This window comes from Papaver somniferum, chromosome 8 (assembly GCF_003573695.1).
Source record: "Papaver somniferum cultivar HN1 chromosome 8, ASM357369v1, whole genome shotgun sequence".
Taxonomy (NCBI): domain Eukaryota; kingdom Viridiplantae; phylum Streptophyta; class Magnoliopsida; order Ranunculales; family Papaveraceae; genus Papaver; species Papaver somniferum.
Genome location: NC_039365.1, coordinates 902822 through 922026, shown reverse-complemented (window position 1 = coordinate 922026; position 19205 = coordinate 902822). Strand labels below are relative to the sequence as shown.

The following is a 19205-nucleotide window of genomic DNA, read 5'->3' as shown; positions in this document are numbered from 1 at the left end:
GGTTGTATGGCCAAACTTTTTGCAAACATTGCAACGGAGATTTGAGGAGTAATTTTTTCCGTACCTTTGATTGTTGTTTATGTAACCTCCTTTTCCTCTTCCACGTCCGCGGTAGAAATTTTTGGGCCATTGATTTGATGTCGACCCTTTCTCGTGAGGTGATGTTGATGACGATCCCCCTATGGAGCTTTCTTTTCTGGCTTCTGTATTTTTCTTTTCACTGCATTTATTTTTGTTTGAAACGCCTGCTCCAACGGTTGCTCCGCGAACCTATTTATCCTTTTCTCGTGCGCCTCGAGTGAACCCATTAATTCGTGTACCGAGAGAGTCGATAAATTTTGAAATTTCCTGTCAACTGCTCTTTGCTTCTCGATGGTCTTCTGATGTTCCCATAAACAATGTCTTGTTAAATCTGTCGGAGCTTCCCCTTTCTTGAGCTAATTTTCTAGCAAGTCTTGTTATGTTTCTTCATGAATTTTTTTATTACCATCATCATTGTTGAGGACTAAGTTGACATTTTGGTTTCTTGAGATACTCAGTGAATAATTTGATGGACCTGGTGAAAATGGTGAAGAATTTGTTGTTAACGAAGAAGAGTTATATGGCGACCTTTCAAGTACTTGTCGATTCGCTTCTAACACTTCTGGAATATATTTGTTCAATACCTTTGAAATATGATAACTACTTTCTAATTGGAATTTTTTTCCATTTTTACGCTGTCATTCAGTATGGACATGTCTTTCAAAATCAACCTCCACAACACCCCTCTCCTGCCCTCTCTTGGCCTACATTATCAATGCAACATAATATGAGACTTCCTTATTGATTGTAATGAAGCGTGGTGACAAACCAGAAGCATCACGATCATTGATGTTCATGGTTTTCTCTTGATATCTCAAAAAAAATGTTATTCCACATGGTGTTACCATGCTGTTGTGCACCATTGATACAATCATGGGTAAAATAAACATAATTACGACAAATACATTCATCTTCAGCAATGTTGAATTATGCACCCCGAATTTTCACCTTATTACCTTTACCTTTATTTTTGGCTTGACTTTAAGAGTGTGAATGCATATTATAAAAAAATTGACAAATTAAGAAGTGCAGAGAATGCGTAATTAGTTAATCTTGTTTTAGATCAAAGGAATATTGAGAGATAAAGAAATTCTAGAGAGATTTAGAAATTCTGGTGTGATTTGAAATGAATTTGAACTTGGTCATTTATAGAGGAGTAAATTGTAGCCATTGGATGAGGAGCTGCTAAGCGTCGCTGGCGCTAGAGAGACCAATGAACGATCACTTGACCATATGGTGATGGACATTTTTTTGCTCGGCAGGCACTTTGTCGTGTATTCATAAGTGTCAAAATGAGGAACTTGACATGTGCATAGGAATAAGCCTCAGTGATCTTGATCTAATAATTTTGATAAACAAAGTTTTTTTTTAACAATGTAACAAATTGGACACCTCTAAGGTTTATGAGAAAACCACGTTACCAGCTGATGCGTTGTGGATGTTGCCAATCAACACCTTAAATTGTTTCTTTTTTGTTCCAACGATAGAAGAAGCTTCAATTGAAACTTGGTTATTTGTGTTTTATTGTGTTTGTTTACAATTTTATATTTCGTTTCAATTGTAATCTTCCCTTTACATTATCAGAACCTTTATCACTTCTAGAAAAGAATGTTGCCTTTACTTGATTGAACCTTACGACTCTGGATACACCTTAAAGTTCAGTTTTTAACTGGTCGACTCTCTCTTACTTGAAGTAGAGTCGGTCTTTAGTGGAAAAACCATTCACTGTCGTTAACATCTCGTTTCCTTTTTTTCTTTTTTTTTCCTAACTCAACCGATTCGTCTGAATTTGATTTATCTGAACCTGACCTATTTGTCTCAAAAATATTAAAAAAATAAGATTATAGATATAAAATCGATTAAAAAAACAATAGGATCATAGAAATGTTTTCAACAGTTTGTTGTAGAAATATTTTCAACAAGATTTGCAAACCCATGCAAAATCGAAAGAATGATAAATGTAATTCATCCTTGATGGACACAAACTTTGTCATGCATCGTAATGTCAAAGGGTGCTCGAAGATAACATACAAATGTTAGAATAATTTAGAAGCCTATATATTAGAATTGTGGTGGTTATTTTTCCTAGAAAATGCATATACAATGTTAATTACATTAATTGTGATCCGACGAAAAACTCCGATATAAAGTAAGACTTAAACTGTGGTGGAATGGATAGAGAGACAATCAATCATTGTATACATAAGATTCTCATTATACCCAATGTAGGCAATCTCGTCCGATATGGCCGAGATCTCGCTGAAAATATCGATTTTGGCACTCAAGACAGTAGAATGCTTGATTTTTCCGATACGAAATTTGGCCCAAATTGACCGGAATCAGGCGGGGATTTTGGTTGAATCTCTGTTGACTCGGCCGAATTCAGCTGAAATTGGCTTTGAATTATGATTGAAGTTTTTGAAATTTGTATGGATCTTGAGTTTTCTACTATTTTGAATGAAGAATTGGCTCTAGTTATAAAAGTTGATGATATTTCATTATATCATACACAATTATGTATGAAAATGTTTGAGAAGTGCTTAAATATACATATTACACGTATGAAATTCGAAAACGCAGTTTCAATAATTATTCCGAGATTTTCACCGAGAATCTTCCCGAAAGTAAATTGTCCCAGAAACCCGAGACAAACCAAATTAACCGCATTGTTTATAGTTTATACCTTCGATTAAAAATATAGTGTTGGTTATGATTAAACCATCAGTATCTATCCGGCGGACATGCAACAAACACCACATTCTTAAGTTATAAATGTCCAACTATATATACCCATCTCTCTAGAATTTAAAACATGCCGTAAAAATATTCGAGTTCATAACTTTAGACCACCATTTCATACTGTAGTAAACTTAGTAAGTCCATGATTTTCTAAAAAGTATTTCTACCAAATTCACTTAGGGAGGGTAATTAGGCTTCATATAAACATTAACGAAATGCCACCCATATTAGACTTAGTTAAGAATTGTTGGAGAAATAGATGATCCATAACTGAACATTTACAATGTAAGTTATATATCCACTCCGTTAGGAAAAAGTTATCTTATTCACTGCCCCAATCACTTATAATCACAACTGAGTCCGGTATGGGGAGGGTATGGCAATCCAAATCATTGCCTCGTTAGTAAAAAAATATTCATGAATTCGGATAGGATGGGTATGGGAAATACCCATATGCGACGGATTTTCTATTGGTTACCCGTAATACTGAGCTAATACATAAATTTTCTTATAATCACAACTTATATTTGATTCAAACAAAAATACTAACGTAAGAAAAATGCATTCTAAATCTGAAATTCAATAATTTATCTTAAAGTGAAGAAAAGAATTCATTAATGGCTTATTAGTTTTTCAACTTTTTCCTTTCTCTTTTTATCTTCGTCCACTTTAACTATTTCATTAGCTACTTCATTTTATTTATTTTAATATTTAGAGAATGCATACGAAAAAAACCAAAATGATGAATGTACAAAAACGATCAAAAATATATAATAAACAAAAGAAAACTCGACGAAGTGGCGGAAGTATAAAAATTCATACAAACTCTTACATAACAGTCCAATCCCCTATAATATGAAACGTACGGGAAGGATATGGAGCGGGCATCTTGAATCCCGTCCCCACCCCATCCCGTAGTTTAGGTTCTAGATATTATCCATACCCAACCCCATCCCCATTTATACGGGTAAAACTCAATCCAAATGGAGCGGGTATCCACAGGGATGGATTTGGATGGGACAAATAACCATCCCGTATTCTCGTCAGACACAAAATCTAGCAGAAACAGACAACCCAAAAAATGCACTAAACAGCAATTTCATGTTAACTTCCACATCTTCTTCTTAATGTTCTGAAGGAAATCATTATCAAGTACTGTTGTTCCCCTAAATCATCTATCTTTAATCGTCCCCAGTGAACAACTTGAAAAAAATGTGCCATAAAAGATTACTGGAACTTACGTGTTTGTGATATTTCACCAAACAATTAGGTTTCAGTCTTCCCTGCACATCATTACTCAATGTGTTGAGCGAGTCAGTCACAGAATTATACCCGAGTCAAATGTATGAAACGACTCAGACCTTGAGTCAGACATCAAATTCGATAAAGTAACGGTTATTAGAGCAATACTACTGCAATTTTCGCTCAACATATGTAGTTAAACTGAACAGTCCTGAATGCGGCAAGAAGAAAAGTTTTAAAGAGATTCAGTTCAATTAAATGGAAAATTTACCTTTCGAAATCACGGAAACATACTTTCTCGCTTGGCTATTGCCTCCAAATCACAAGCCAGAGAAGTATGCAAAACATGGCGAACTTTGATACGTAAATCCAAGAGGGGTTTACTTTATGGGGTTTCAAGCCGCTGGGTAACTAAACTGGAAGAGCTCCACTTCTCAGAACAATATATTAATAAGGTTGATGATAACTACTGCGGAGCACTTACAAAGTTAGACCACAGTATGGCCTTGCGTTCCTTGCCATCCTTCTCCTCGTTTAAAACTTTCATGGTTGGTTCATATCACTGCTTAGTTTGTTATGCGGCTTATGCCAATTACACCACATCAAAATCATGTGACAGAATAACAGTCTGCATTTGCAATCCTTTCACTGGAGAGCAAATTGAACTTCCGACTGCTCACAAACGGGTAACTTACGCTGAACAGGAGATTGGATTCGGTTACAATCATTTGAGCAACAAGTACAAGGTTGTTAGGATTCTTCTGGATAGAGATGATCACCGGGATGGAACCATTAAGGTGTATACCCTCCAGGGTGGTACTGCTTGGAGGAACAGCAAATCGTTATCAACAGCTATTGTTCCAAAATTCTTTAAACCCCACTTCGGTCGTGTTGGACAAATACCATCAGTGGGTGTTTTTGCAGGTGGAGCTCTTCACTGTCTAGATAAGTCTAGGACTGTAATATTAGCTTTTGGTTTGGAACATGAGACGTAAATTTTACCTTTCGGTGTTTGTGACGATATTGTCGAACTCATGGAATTGGGAGGGAATTTGTGTGTTCTACAAGTAGCTCTCAGTAAACATTTCAAGATAAGGAAATTTAGGAATAAGAAGACTGTCAGCTATATACAGAAAGGCTCTCCCTGGGTTACGAAGTTCACCATACCATGGAATGACTGGAGCTGGTTAGAGCACTATATGCTACCACTCGAGCAACTCCTTTCATGCCTAGCCGTGTTTGGCTGAAAGCGAATACGAAGGAAAGAGTTGGAAAGAAGAGAAAAGCTCCTTAGGAAAAACAAAAAGCAAAACTTACTTGCTGAGCCTACTAGGTAACAAATAATCACATTATCTTCTATTTTTATTTTTATTGTTCTTTTTTCTTGTCAAATTAGCAATTTGGGTTCAGTTGTAACCCAAGATATTTACACCAATGAGATTTCTTTTTTTCCGTCTTCCGCAGAGGAAATAAATGCTTGAATTCTTCTATGAAACCTACTTTAGTGCAGCAAGTCAATCTATCGAGAATCTACATGAATGTGCCTCTGCCTTCCGATTGTAGAATCAAAGCCAATTTTCGAAGTAAAATGTTGCACTTTATTTATATGGCCTGGCTTCAGGTTAATCATGGGTACTATCTTCCGTTGAGTGATCTAAGCACACAGTTTTTAGTGGCATTCTTTGCACACTTTTGTTTTTTTTTTATCAATCTTGCCTTTCAATTACCAGGTTTTAGCTTCATCTGTTGATAATGTTAATCTAGAATTTTATCATGGACGTCAAAGGCAGTCTTAGATTATATTGTTGATAAGGGTTTCGTATATCTCAATGATTATATTGTTTGTTCTCTTTTTCTACCAAGTAGTTCGCATTTAGAAATTTGGTTATTAAGGAAAACAAAGTAGCAATTAGGAAACCATTATGTAGCCAACTTGGTTTATAGGAAACCTCAAACCTCTTCCTTGCATTATTTCAGAAGCTGCTTTGTTTTTGAAAGTTTCCAGATTCCAAGTTTTCATATGTTCTAAATAGAGACCGAGTGGTGAACCTCTCTTGTCATTCTTCAAAACCAATAAAGTTTTCTTAATTCCACGGCTATTACAAGCTTTAAGGATCTATTTTAAGATGATTTAGTGGCTAGTTGGGATAGGAAAGTGTACAATATATATATAGTCTTCTGCTCTTTTTGTGGTCCTCCTTTTCAGGCCTATACACCCTGAGGATTGTATTCTTTTGTGCCTTCTTGGCACCTTGATATCTATTTTCATCTTTTTCAAGAAAAAACTACAACTTTTGCAATATGTTAAAATATATGAGTCCTCAGATTGCCTTCTGCCAATTTGACTGTACCCCTTCTCTTTTTAAGGCAGAAGAAAACAACCCATCACTCACTAAACTAAAGTATCCCGATATTCAGTTGCTGTGTCTCCTGCCATATTTAGAGAAATAGTAGATTATATGGCGACAGAAGAAGGAATATGGATCAACTAATTATTTCTGTTAAATGCACTTCTACGACCAAATTGTTTGATGATTTTTCTCTTAGTACTCTCGTTTGTAACTGCGATGCTGTTGTTGGCAGTAGCAACAGTAGCTGAATGCTTTGTATATTGCCTCTTTAGATGTCACCACTTTGGTGACGTCTGTTGGTTTTAATCAAATTTTCCATTTTCTTGACGTTTGTAACTGTGTCTCGTCGATTTAATATGGAAATGAGCGTGATTATGGGTTTTAGATCGCCACACTTAGTTGAAGACGAGATAGTTAGTCTGCCTTCTAGTTTGGGTGCTCCTCCATGTTGTTATGAACATGTACTGCAGAAAACAGACATTATCTGATCGCTAACAGTCTAACCAAAAAAAAAAACAGTTACTGTTAAGGATCGAGCAAGAGAGAGGAGAGCAAAAACGCGGAAGCATAAAAGACTACATTGGTAATAATCTTGGTATATTAACTTTCATGGCTCAACAGCCTATTTATATTGTTCACAAACTTGACGACCACTCAAGGCACTTTCCTAACTAAGATCAAACTCTAAACATAGACACTTTCCTAATATAACTCTCACAACTTAATGTGCATATCTCCTAAATATAGACTCTCATATATTATTTCCTAATACCCTCCCTCAAGATGGAGCATGTAGATCACGAATGCCCATCTTGGACAAAAGAAATTTAACTTGGGTTTCTTTTTTTCAACGCTTTTGCGAAAAGAAAAAATTCTTCAGATCGTAGTTTAAGGACATCATGGTCCCAATCATAGTTTAAGGACGTTTCGGTCCCCTTCGTAAGGACATTTCGGTCCCATCTTCGTAGTTTAAGGACATTACGGTCCTCTTCGTAGTTTAAGGACATTACGGTCCCCTTCGGAAGTTTAAGGACATTACGGTCCCAATGGAAGTTTAAGGACATTACGATCCCCTTTTCGGAAGTTTAAGGACATTACGGTCCTCTTCGTAGTTTAAGGACATTACGGTCCCCTTCGGAAGTTTAAGGACATTACGGTCCCTATGGAAGTTTAAGGACATTACGGTCCCCTTCGTAGTTTAAGGACATTACGGTCCCAATGGAAGTTTAAGGACATTACGGTCTCATCTTCGTAGTTTAAGGACGTTTCGGTCCCCTTCGTAGTTTTTGGACATTACGGTCCCATCTTCGTAGTTTAAGGACGTTTCGGTCCCATTGGTAGTTTTAAAACATACAGGTCATCGTAATTTTAGGACGATTTCGGTCCCCTTTGTAGTTTTAGAACATACAGGTTCCATTGTCGTAACACCAAATCCATGTCTTAATCTTCTCCTTCTTCACCTGATTTTGTGGCTTCAAACTCCACCGAAACTTTACCATTATCGGTAGTCACTACCTTTCTTTACTGTCGTCAAACCATGACTAAGTGACAGAAACATAATCTCTTCTCGTGTTAACTACAATCACCTCAAACTGCTTTGTACACGAGCACCATCTTGCAATCTTAAAATCAAACTACCAGAACCGACTCCATTCAGTTCAACCACCATTGCACTTAACTGTCTGCACAAACTCAATACATTGCCAGCAACCTTCACTAATGCCTATCCATCTCCAATGACCACAGACAACTCCCATTAATTACCACAGCATCTCTCAACACCGATCATCATCAATCACCACTGCCAACTCCTCGGACTAGTGTTCCTAGTTACAGCCAAACCCATTACAATGGAAACATTCCATCCATCAACCATTAACCGTGACTGCCATCAATCAATTCTATATTTCAAACTCGAGATCTTCCTTCTATCCGCCACGGCTTCAAAAAAATCAACTCAAATCTTTACCATATCCGAGCTACAGATTCATGTCCCTCTTGGTTTTAGAACTCTCTCGCATCAGACCTTGCTTTCTTCTTTGTTTTCTAATCTAGACAAAATCCTTCTCATCTGTTTAAACATCTCTTCATCTTTCATCATTCAGCTTCAATATCGGAGATCCAACAGTAGCAGCAGCATGTCCCTGTCTTTTCTCGTTCCAAAAACCACCATAAACTCAAGCTAGATCTCTTCCGTTTCACACAAAACTCCAACTGAGCTCGTGTTCTTCTTAACTTCTGAACCATATTCCGACCCTTTGTATCAACACCCATCAAATCCATGTTTTTCCGGTGTATCATAATACTCACCACTTTCTCAAGCCCATAACAGCTCAACATCTTCTTCTGAGCAACCACCGTCTCTCTAGGGAAAAACATCAACCATCCTTTTGTTTGTTCAGAATCCTAACCCTTCTCAACCAGAACCCTAATCCTTTTAACAACCCTTTCATTCAATCAAGTCGTTCTTTTTTTTCTTTTTTTTTAAAAAAACCTTAATCATTCACGATCTGTACCAAGTTTTCCTTCAGCAGCCACTCGAACACGTCTTGATAGCCACAAGTCACGGTCTGTACCATCTTTTCCTTCAATACCCACATGAACGATGATTGATACGTAACAAGTCTTGAATAAGCCTATGGCTACAGATCATAGGCCTTCTTCCCAGCAAACAATATCATCAGAACTTTGCGAAACTTTTTTTTTTGTTTTTGTTTTTGTTTTTTTTTTTTGTTTTTTTGTTTTTTTAGTCGATTTCTCTATAAATTCTTTAACTCTTTCTACCTCTCCTCTCTCCCTCTCATCTTGTTCTGATACCATGTTAAGGATCGAGCAAGAGAGAGGAGAGTAAAAACGCGGAAGCATAAAAGACTACATTGGTAATAATCTTGGTATATTAACTTTCATGGCTCAACAGCCTATTTATATTGTTCCCAAACTTGACGACCACTCAAGGCACTTTCCTAACTAAGATCAAACTCTAAAAATAGACACTTTCCTAATATAACTCTCACAACTTAATGTGCATATCTCCTAAACATAGACTCTCATATATTATTTCCTAATAGTTACTTAGGGAAACAACCCATCCCTCTCTAAACATTGTATCTCCATATTCGGTTGCTCTATTGCAATACTCGATATTCGGTTGCTCTATTGCAATAATAATAAATAATAATTAATGGTCTGGCTATGAAACCCTAAAATGTCGCGAGAGAACTCTTTAATATGGTCCCGACAAGTGAATAGATCTGTTTCTCAAAAAAAGATATATGAAAGGGTAGTTTGGCTTTCAAGAAAAATACAAACAAAGTAATTAGGGTAAATTAGGGTAATGATAAACCTATCGATATATATATTTAAACTGAAGATTCCTGACTCCTGAATGCGGCAAGAAGAATAGTTTTAAAGATATTCAGTTCAATTCAATGGAAAGCTTACCTTTAGAAATCACAGAAAACATACTTTCTCGCTTGCCTATTGCCTTAAAATCACAATCCAGAGAAGTATGCAAAACATGGCGAACTTTGATACCTAAACCCAAGAGGGGTTTACTTTATGGGATTTCGCACCGCGAGGAAACCAAACTGGAAGCACAATTCTACTTCTCAGAACAAAATACTGATAAGGTTGATGATAACTACGTAGGAACACTTGCAAAGTTAGACCACGCGATAAACTTTAACTTTTTTCAGCAGCCTGCTCAAGTCCAAGACATTTGGACCTTGCCATCATCATCCTTCGAAACTTTCATGGTTGGTTCATGTCATGGATTAGTTTGTTATGCGGCTTATGCTAGTTACACAAACCAAAGTGAAAGAATAACAGTCTACATTTGCAATCCTTTCACTGGAGAGAAAATTCAACTTCCGACTGCTTACAGTCGGGTCACTTCCGCAGAAAAGGCGATTGGATTTGGTTATAATCATTCAAGGAACGGGTACAAGGTTGTTAGGATTCTTCTGGATGCAAATTATCACCAGGATGGAACCATTAAGGTGTATACCCTCCAGGGTGATACTGCTTGGAGAAAGCAAATCACTATCAACTACTACTGTGAAACATTCTTTAAACCCCACTTAGGTCGTGGTAAACCAACACCATCAGTGGGTGTTTTTGCAGGTGGAGCTCTTAACTGGATAGGTACATCTAACACTGTAATATTATCTTTTGATTTGGAACATGAGACGTTAAATTTGCTTCCATCATCAATCTTATGGTGTTTCTAACACTAATGTTGGACTCATGGTATTGGGAGAGAATTTTTGTGTTCTACAAGTAGCTCACTATAAACATTTCAAGATAAGAGAATTTAGGAATAGAAGACTGTCGGATACAAACAGAAAGGCTCTCGTTGGGTTACGAAGTTCACCATACCATGGAATGACTTGATCTGGGTAGAGCACTTTAGGCGACCAATGAGCACCAAATATTCATTGTGGTACAATGTTGTTCTCTCTTGTTGTGACCCTGAAACTACGACTTTGAGAAATGTAGAGGAGACTTTAGAGAAGTTCTTGGAAGATGGTATCCCTTCGATGTATACAACCACTCGAGCAACTAGTTGCATGCGTAGCCTTGTTTCTCTGAAAGAGAATTCGGAAAGAATTGGAAAGAAAAGAAAAACTCCTTAGGAAACAGAAAAGGCAAAACTTGCTGCGCCTACTAGGTAATGAATGACCTAATTACCTTCTATTGCTATTTTTATTTTTTTCCTTTTAGCAAATTAGCATTTTAAGTTCAATTGTAATCCACCATATACATTCTATGAGATGAGAAACAGTGTTTTCTTACAGTGATCTCCAAAGGTAGTGCTTCAACTCTTTTATGAACCCACTTTAACGGTAAGTCAATGTGTCATGAATCCACATGAATGTGACTCTCCCTTTCCATTGCAAAACCAGAGTCAAATTTTGAAGCATACTGTTCAACTTTAGCACTCTGAACTTTTAAGGACTGGCTTCGGGTAGAGCGTGGGTTACCATCTCACATTAAGTCTAAGCACAGTTTTTAATTGCATTTTTTTAAGCTATTTTGTCAATCTTTCTCGCATTCTGTTGAGAATGTCGTCTTATCTGTCTTAGATTGTCTTGTTGTTCATGGAACTTTTGAGGTACTTTTGATAGGCTTGCTTCATATTTCATTTCTCTTCATATCATATTTAGAGATTTGGTTAATGTTAATAAAATCACAATTAGCAAACCATTATGTATCAGAAGGGTCCAATGACATTACACATTGGATTCAAAAGTCGAGAGTTTTAAGTTACAAATTTTTCTTTAGGAAGCGTAGTTAAGCTGCGACACTAATGCCAGAACAGAAAATGAATGTTCAACACACACACGAAGAAAACTGGATCATGGCTAACAAAATTTATTTCAAGATGTTTAATATATGATAACCAATTTTTATTTCTGATTCTGTATAGAAAACCATCAGTAGTTGGAAGAGGAATCCACCAAGATACAGATTAATCATTATTAGAGAACTACAGGGTCTATGAAAGGAGTTATTTTATCTGATTACATTCCAACACTATGAAACTCATTCTTAACCGCTTCTACATCCACAATAACCTCATTCATGCTGCTTCTGTTTGAATGAAATTCTGAAGAACATTTCACTCCAATCTTAATTATAGTAGACATGATTTGTCTTATCGTATCTCTTGTGCTCTCATCATGATGTTCTCCCTCTACATCCAATAACAAACGTGAATCGATTATCTTCTCAATGTGCTCTGGCAACGAATACATCTTACAGAAATTATGAATGTTTAGACCACCCGTAAACATGTTATCAGTGGGTCTCCTTCCTGTAAACATCTCTAGCAAAAGAATCCCATAACTGTACACACTTCGCTTCCCATTCCGTATTCTGTTTAAACCAGAGAGAAAAATCAACTTTAGATAAGAACAGATAATCAATTGTAACTGGACTACTTACACGTGATAGTAATGTTGGCGCAATGCGGAAATGTGATGAGTTTATGGAAATGAATTTAGGAAGAGAGGTTGGTTAATTGAAAGGTGAGGCTTATATTAATATTAATATGAAAATGAAAATATTATAAGAGGCTTGTGTAGCAACTTTGGCATACACTAGTTGTTTACAAAGAGGCACTTTGGCTCTTACTCTAAACTCTAGCTCTCACTCTAACTCTTGTTTATTCTCTTGAGTTTTTGATTGTTGTTGGATGATCCCAAATGAATCCATCCTATGCCTATTTATAGGCTTCATGACCAACTACTTACTTCTCTAGATAGTTCTATCTAGACTCTTCTTTACACTCTCAACTTAGATATTACAAGAAAATTCTAGAGAAAAGAATTCTCTAGGTAATACTTGATGTAAAGAAGGCCTAGAAGATTCTAGTATTGGGCTTTACTTAGTGTAGATGATTATTTGGGCTTTACTTATTGGGTTTTCACAAATTATGTTTTTAACACCCGCTCTTGATTTGTGATGTTAAGTTTTTCTCTAAAATGATTGAATTTGTCCACTGTGACTGCTTTTGTGAAGATGTCAGCATTTTGTTCTTGTGTTGGACAAAATTGGAGCTCAATTTCCTTGTTTTCGACCAGCTCTCTAATAAAGTGATGTCGTAGCTCTTGTGCTTCGTCCTTCTGTGGAAGACTGTATTTTTTGTCATTGCAATTGTAGACATGTTGTCACAGTAGATAGTTGTCGGTTGCTTTTTCCTTTGTTGTAGGTCGGTCATTATTCTTCTCAACCATACTGCTTCATATGCTTCACTTGTTGATGCTATGTACTCTGCTTCGGATGACGATAGTGCCACCGTACTTTGTTTTTTAGAACTCCAAAAGATAACTTTTGTTCCCATACACAAAACATAGCCTGATGTGCTCTTTCGGTCTTCAATAGAACCTGCCCAATCGCTATATGTGAATCCAATTAAATCATTATCTTTTTCTCTTGTATATTTGATGCCAAAATCTTTTGTTCCCTTGATATATCGAAGAATTCTTTTTGCGGCTGCATAGTGTAACTTGCTTGGCTCACTCATAAATCGAGAAACAATACTGGTAGCATTGACGATGTCTGGCCTTGTATTTGTTAAGAAGATCAGTGAGCCGAATAGACTTCTGAATAAGGTTGGATCAACTTTTATCGCTCCATCATTTTTTACCAATTTCTCATTGGTACCCATCGGAGTTGCAATTGGTTTGCAATCCATCATGTTGAACCTTTTCAGTAAGTCTTCTGCATATTTTTCTTGGGAAATGAATATTTCTTCTGGAGATTGTTTTACTTGAATCCCAAGAAAATATCGCATAAGTCCTAAGTCTGTCATCTCATATTCTTTCATCATCTCCTTCTTAAATTTTTCTGCCATCTCTTGTTTTGTACTGGCATAAATTAAATCATCGACGTAGAGACAGACGATTAGAAAATCTGTACCTTGTTTTTGATGTAGAGTGATGGCTCACTTGGACTTTTCTCAAATCCATTATCTCGGAAATACTTGTCGATTTTGCTGTTCCATGCACGCGGTGCTTGCTTAAGACCGTATAGTGCTTTGCGGAGACGATATACCATTTTTTCTTTTACTTTTCGGATATATCCTTGAGGTTGTTCAACGTACACCTCTTCTTCAAGTTCACCGTTTAGGAACGGCAACTTTACGTCCAATTGGTAGACTTTCATTTTGAGTTGACCTGCCAAAGCTAACACCATCCGGATTTTTTCCATGGGAGCGACTGGGCCGAACGTCTCGTTGTAGTCAATTCCTGGTTGTTGGGAATATCCTTTTGCAACTAGCCTTGCTTTGTGCTTTTGAATTGACCCATCTTCATTATATTTTGTCTTGTAGACCCATTTCAGACCAATTATTTCTTTGCCAATTGGCTGATTAACGAGCTCCCATGTCTTATTTTTCTCGATTACTCGCATTTCTTCATCCATGGCGTTTCTCCATTTTTCTTCTTTTGCCGCTTCCTCATATTTTTGAGGTTCTAGTGCTATAAAAGCACAATTAGATACATTATAAATATCTCTTAGGGAACACACCTTTCTAGGTGGGGCACTTGATTCAGATGAACTTGGACTTTGTTGTGTCGAACTAGGAGATCTCGGGCTTGCTGGTGGAGTGTTTTCTTCTTTGTGTGACAAATCTGGCTCTTCTTCGATGAGTAGTGGAGACTCGTGGTTATCTGGTTCATCATTCCAATCCCAAGCTTTGAATTTATCAAAGATTACATCTCTTGATATTACCAGTTCCTTTGTATCTGGCTTTAGAAGTCTATAGGCTTTAGACTCCTCGCTATATCCGATGAATATTAGCTTTTCTCCTTTTTCATCAAACTTTTCTCTGTGTTGAGATGGAATATGTGAATATGCAACGCAACCAAAAATTCTGAAAGAAGTTACCTCGGGCTTTTTCTTATGCCACGCCTCGTATGGAGTTTTGTTGTGAACCTCTTTTCTTGGAGAGCGATTAAGGATGTAGACTGCTGTGTTGACTGCTTCCGCCCAGTAGGTGTTGGGTAGCTTCCTTGATTTTAGCATACTGCGAGCCATTTCCACGATCGTACGATTTTTCCTTTCCGCGACACCGTTTTGTTTTGGAGTGTATCGGACATTGAGCTCCTTTTTAATTCCATTTTCTTTGCAGTAGTTGATAAACTCTTTTGAAGTAAATTCTCCACCACGGTCTGTACGGGAGACTTTCAATTGATGGCCACTTTTCTTCTCTTTCAGCGCCTTGAATTCTAGGAATTTAGTGAATGCCTCGGACTTTTGCTCGAGAATGTACACCCACATCATCCTGGTATAATCGTCCACGAATAAGAGAAAATATATTCTGTTGTTGAGTGAAGTTGTTCTTGTCGGACCGCAGATATCAGCGTGCACCAATTCGAGGGGCCTTCTTGCTCTCCACGATGTCTTGGTAAATGGAAGTCTGTGAAACTTCCCAAGAATACAACCTTCACATACTTTATCTCCACCGTCGATATTGGGAAGACCAATTACCATGCCTTTTGATTTCAAAACCTTTAAGGATCTGTAGTTGAGATGCCCGTATCTCAAATGCCATAGCTTTCCTTCGTCAATATGGTTGGTACTCATTGCACAATTTTCAATTGATGGCATAGATAAAGGAAAGACGAAATTTCCTGACATTTTTACTTTTGCCACCAATTGCTTGTTAATTTTATCATAAATTGTGCATTCTCCGTCTTCGAAATGTAGTGAGTACCCTTTTCTTATAAGTTGTCCAACACTTAATAAATTTTGAGCTAGGCCATGAACATAAAGAACATCAGATATGTATCGAGTTTTTCCTGACTTTGTACGTACGGATATAACTCCTCTTCCTTCAACATTCTGGAACTTTCCATCTCCGAGCTTGACCGGTGGAATCTCTTGTTCCTCCAATTTTACGAAATATTCTTTGTTTCCTGTCATATGGCTGCTGCATCCGCTTCGACGTACCATATACCTCGTGCTTCTTGTTGCGAGGTGAGGCAGGAATAAAATACTTGATTTTGAGAATTATTTGTCTCGGAATAGTTAGCTTCGTTAATCCAACAATCTTTTTCCATGTGATTTAATTTATCACATTTGGTGCACTTATATTTACAATCTTCGGTTGCATGGCCAAACTTTTTGCAAACATTGCAACGGAGATTTGAGGAGTAATTTTTTCCGTACCTTTGATTGTTGTTTATGTAACCTCCTTTTCCTCTTCCACGTCCGCGGTAGAAATTTTTGGGCCATTGATTTGATGTCGACCCTTTCTCGTGAGGTGATGTTGATGACGATCCCCCTATGGAGCTTTCTTTTCTGGCTTCTGTATTTTTCTTTTCACTGCATTTATTTTTGTTTGAAACGCCTGCTCCAACGGTTGCTCCGCGAACCTATTTATCCTTTTCTCGTGCGCCTCGAGTGAACCCATTAATTCGTGTACCGAGAGAGTCGATAAATTTTTGGACTCTTCAATGGCAGCGACGATGTGATCGAATTTGAACGGTAAGCTCCTTAAAATATTTTCTACAACTCTTTTATTTTCTATGGTATCTCCATAACTACTAATTTGATTTACTATACCAGTAACTCTTAAAAAGAAATTATGGATAGTTTCATTTTCTTTCATAAGTAGATTATCAAAATCTCTCCATAAGTTTTGTAGTTTAATGGAGATTACCTTTTCTGATCCTTGGAATGCTACTTTGAGAATATTCCAGGCCTCCTTCGAAGTTTTCGCCACCGAAATTCGAGGAAAAATAGTTTTGCTTACCCCTTGTTGTAGAAATAGTAGTGCTTTAGCATCCTTCTTCTTGTTTTCCTTGTACTCTTTTTTCTCTGCATCCGTCCATGACGATAGAGCTTCTGCCGACTCGGGTACCTTATAACCATCTTCTACAAAATCCCATAAATCTTGTGAAATGAATAATGTTTTCATTTGTAAACTCCAATAATCATAACTCTCACCATCAAAAATTGGAATTAGACTTTGGGCATAATTGAAACCTTGAATACTTTGGTTAATTTCCATGGGTAGAGTTTTAGGATTACTGGGTTAGGTTTGCTCTGATACCAAATTTGTTGGCGCACTGCGGAAATGTGATGGGTTTATGGAAATGAATTTAGGAAGAGAGGTTGGTTAATTGAAAGGTGAGGCTTATATTAATATGAAAATGAAAACATTACAAGAGGCTTGTGTAGCAACTTTGGCATACACTAGTTGTTTACAAAGAGGTACTTTGGCTCTTACTCTAAACTCTAGCTCTCACTCTAACTCTTGTTTACTCACTTGAGTTTTTGATTGTTGTTGGATGATCCCAAATGAATCCATCCTATGCCTATTTATAGGCTTCATGACCAACTACTTATTTCTCTAGATAGTTCTATCTAGACTCTTCTTTACACTCTCAACTTAGATATTACAAGAAAATTCTAGAGAAAAGAATTCTCTAGATAATACTTGACGTAAAGAAGGCCTAGAAGATTCTAGTATTGGGCTTTACTTAGTGTAGATGATTATTTGGACTTTACTTATTGGGTTTTCACAAATTATGTATTTAACAAGTAATTGTGAAGGCATTTTATTTTCTTACCAGGAGAAATATTACCAATGGAACCCTTTATTGCAATTGAACTTGCATCTTGTTCATTCGGTTGCTGAGAAAAACTTGAAGGATTAGAAAGGAACTTTGCCAGCCCAAAATCACCCACATGTGCAATTAAATCATCATCTAGAAGGACATTGCTTGGTTTCAGATCACAATGAACAATTGGTGAAGATAATTTAATGCAGAAGCAACATCGACAGCAATATTCAGTCTTCTTTCCATATTCAAATTCTTCTCATGTAGTGGATCATCATTGTTTGTATCGCTAACAGTTGAGTGCCGCCAATGATCTAGACTCCCATTACCCATGAACTCAAAAACTAGAGCTTTGAACGGATTACCATGAAAATCAATACTTGAGCAACAAGTTACAATTTTTAGTAAATTTCTATGTCTAACTTTCCTCAGGACATCACATTCAGCCATGAAACTCTTGGTTGCACCTCTTTGTTGAAGGTGTAAAACCTTCACAGCAACCGGTTTTGATTCATCTTTTTGAAGAATTCCCTTATACACAGAACCAAAACTTCCAATACCAAGCAAGTTGGTGGAATCATTAAATCCATCGGTAGCTTTAAGAAGCTCATTGTAAGAAACTCCCATGTATCGGTTGCCTACGTCTAAACTTGTCAAATGAAGTTTTGTTTTTGACTTCCCTTTCCAATATATATAGAGCGAACACACAATGAACGCCAAAAAGAAAACCGCAATGAAAATGCTGATTATTATAACTTTGACAGGATCTGATTTCTTATTTTCTGCACCGTTTTGGGTTGATGGAATGTCGAAGCCACACCCAAGATACTATGCAGCCATGACCTCCCAATCAGAGCATTATAAGGTGACTCAACATCAACAACACAGAATACAATTTCTATTGGAAGACTTTGCAGAGGAATTCACATTGTCACTTTTTCTTTTGGCTTCTTCGCAGTGCCATTGAATCCATAAATTTTATAAGTCAGAAGGAATTAATTCGTCATCTCTTCCACCCATAGTCTTGTATGTATGATAAAAGAGGATATCAACAGAACTCCCAGGATCTATGAGTATTCTATTCGGATTAATCCCTAACCTCACTACTAGTGGACATTCATGTACAGAATTCCCAGTGAGAGTATACTTTTCACAGGTTGTACCAGCATCTTTTAAGATGAACCTGCTGACCTACGCAATCTTAGCTGAGCTGCAGCATTTTTGTGTAACAATCTTTGCTAAGTGGTATCTATGGTGGGTTGCAGCAAATCAATTGGTTCTCATTTTCTGCCAAGTCGTCCATATTTAGAAATTTTGTTAATGCACCAGACTTGGTTTAATTATGAAACCTCTTCCTTGCTTTATTTCAGTAGCTGCTTTGTTTTTCTGAGTTTCCATGGCTATTACAACCTCTGCAACATGTCAGTCCTCAGACTTCCTTCTCCTATTCTTATCAAGTTGAATGTACTCCTTCCCTTTTTAAGGCACAAGAAGACAACACTTCACTCTATAAACAAGGATATCTCGGTTGTTGTATTACCATAATCAAGTCCTGGTTGGTGCAACCTGTGTCAAGTCGAGATGATATGAGAATGGGTGTGATCAAGGATTTTAGATCGCCCAACTTAATTGAAGTCGAGATAGTTAGTACTCTAGAATTTGAATATGGAAGATGAATCCATTTATGATGATGTAATGGAAACGTTAGAGACAGACTACA

The 19205-nt window shown here is 37.0% G+C and overlaps 2 protein-coding genes across 2 annotated transcripts; one reads left to right on the top strand and one right to left on the bottom strand.

Moving 5' to 3' along the window:
- The first annotated feature begins 9841 nt into the window (after positions 1 to 9841).
- On the top strand, positions 9842 to 10642 carry LOC113304131 (F-box/kelch-repeat protein At3g23880-like). Its single transcript, XM_026553195.1, has one exon. It carries the CDS (start codon positions 9842 to 9844, stop codon positions 10640 to 10642), a length of 801 nt encoding a protein of 266 aa, XP_026408980.1.
- Positions 10643 to 11935: 1293 nt separating this feature from the next.
- LOC113304129 (putative receptor-like protein kinase At3g47110) lies at positions 11936 to 18112 on the bottom strand. Its single transcript, XM_026553194.1, has 2 exons — positions 17670 to 18112; positions 11936 to 12290 (listed from the first exon to the last, which is right to left on the bottom strand). The coding sequence occupies exons 1-2, from the start codon at positions 18110 to 18112 to the stop codon at positions 11936 to 11938; spliced, it is 798 nt and encodes a 265-aa protein (XP_026408979.1).
- Between the last annotated feature and the right edge of the window lie 1093 nt (positions 18113 to 19205).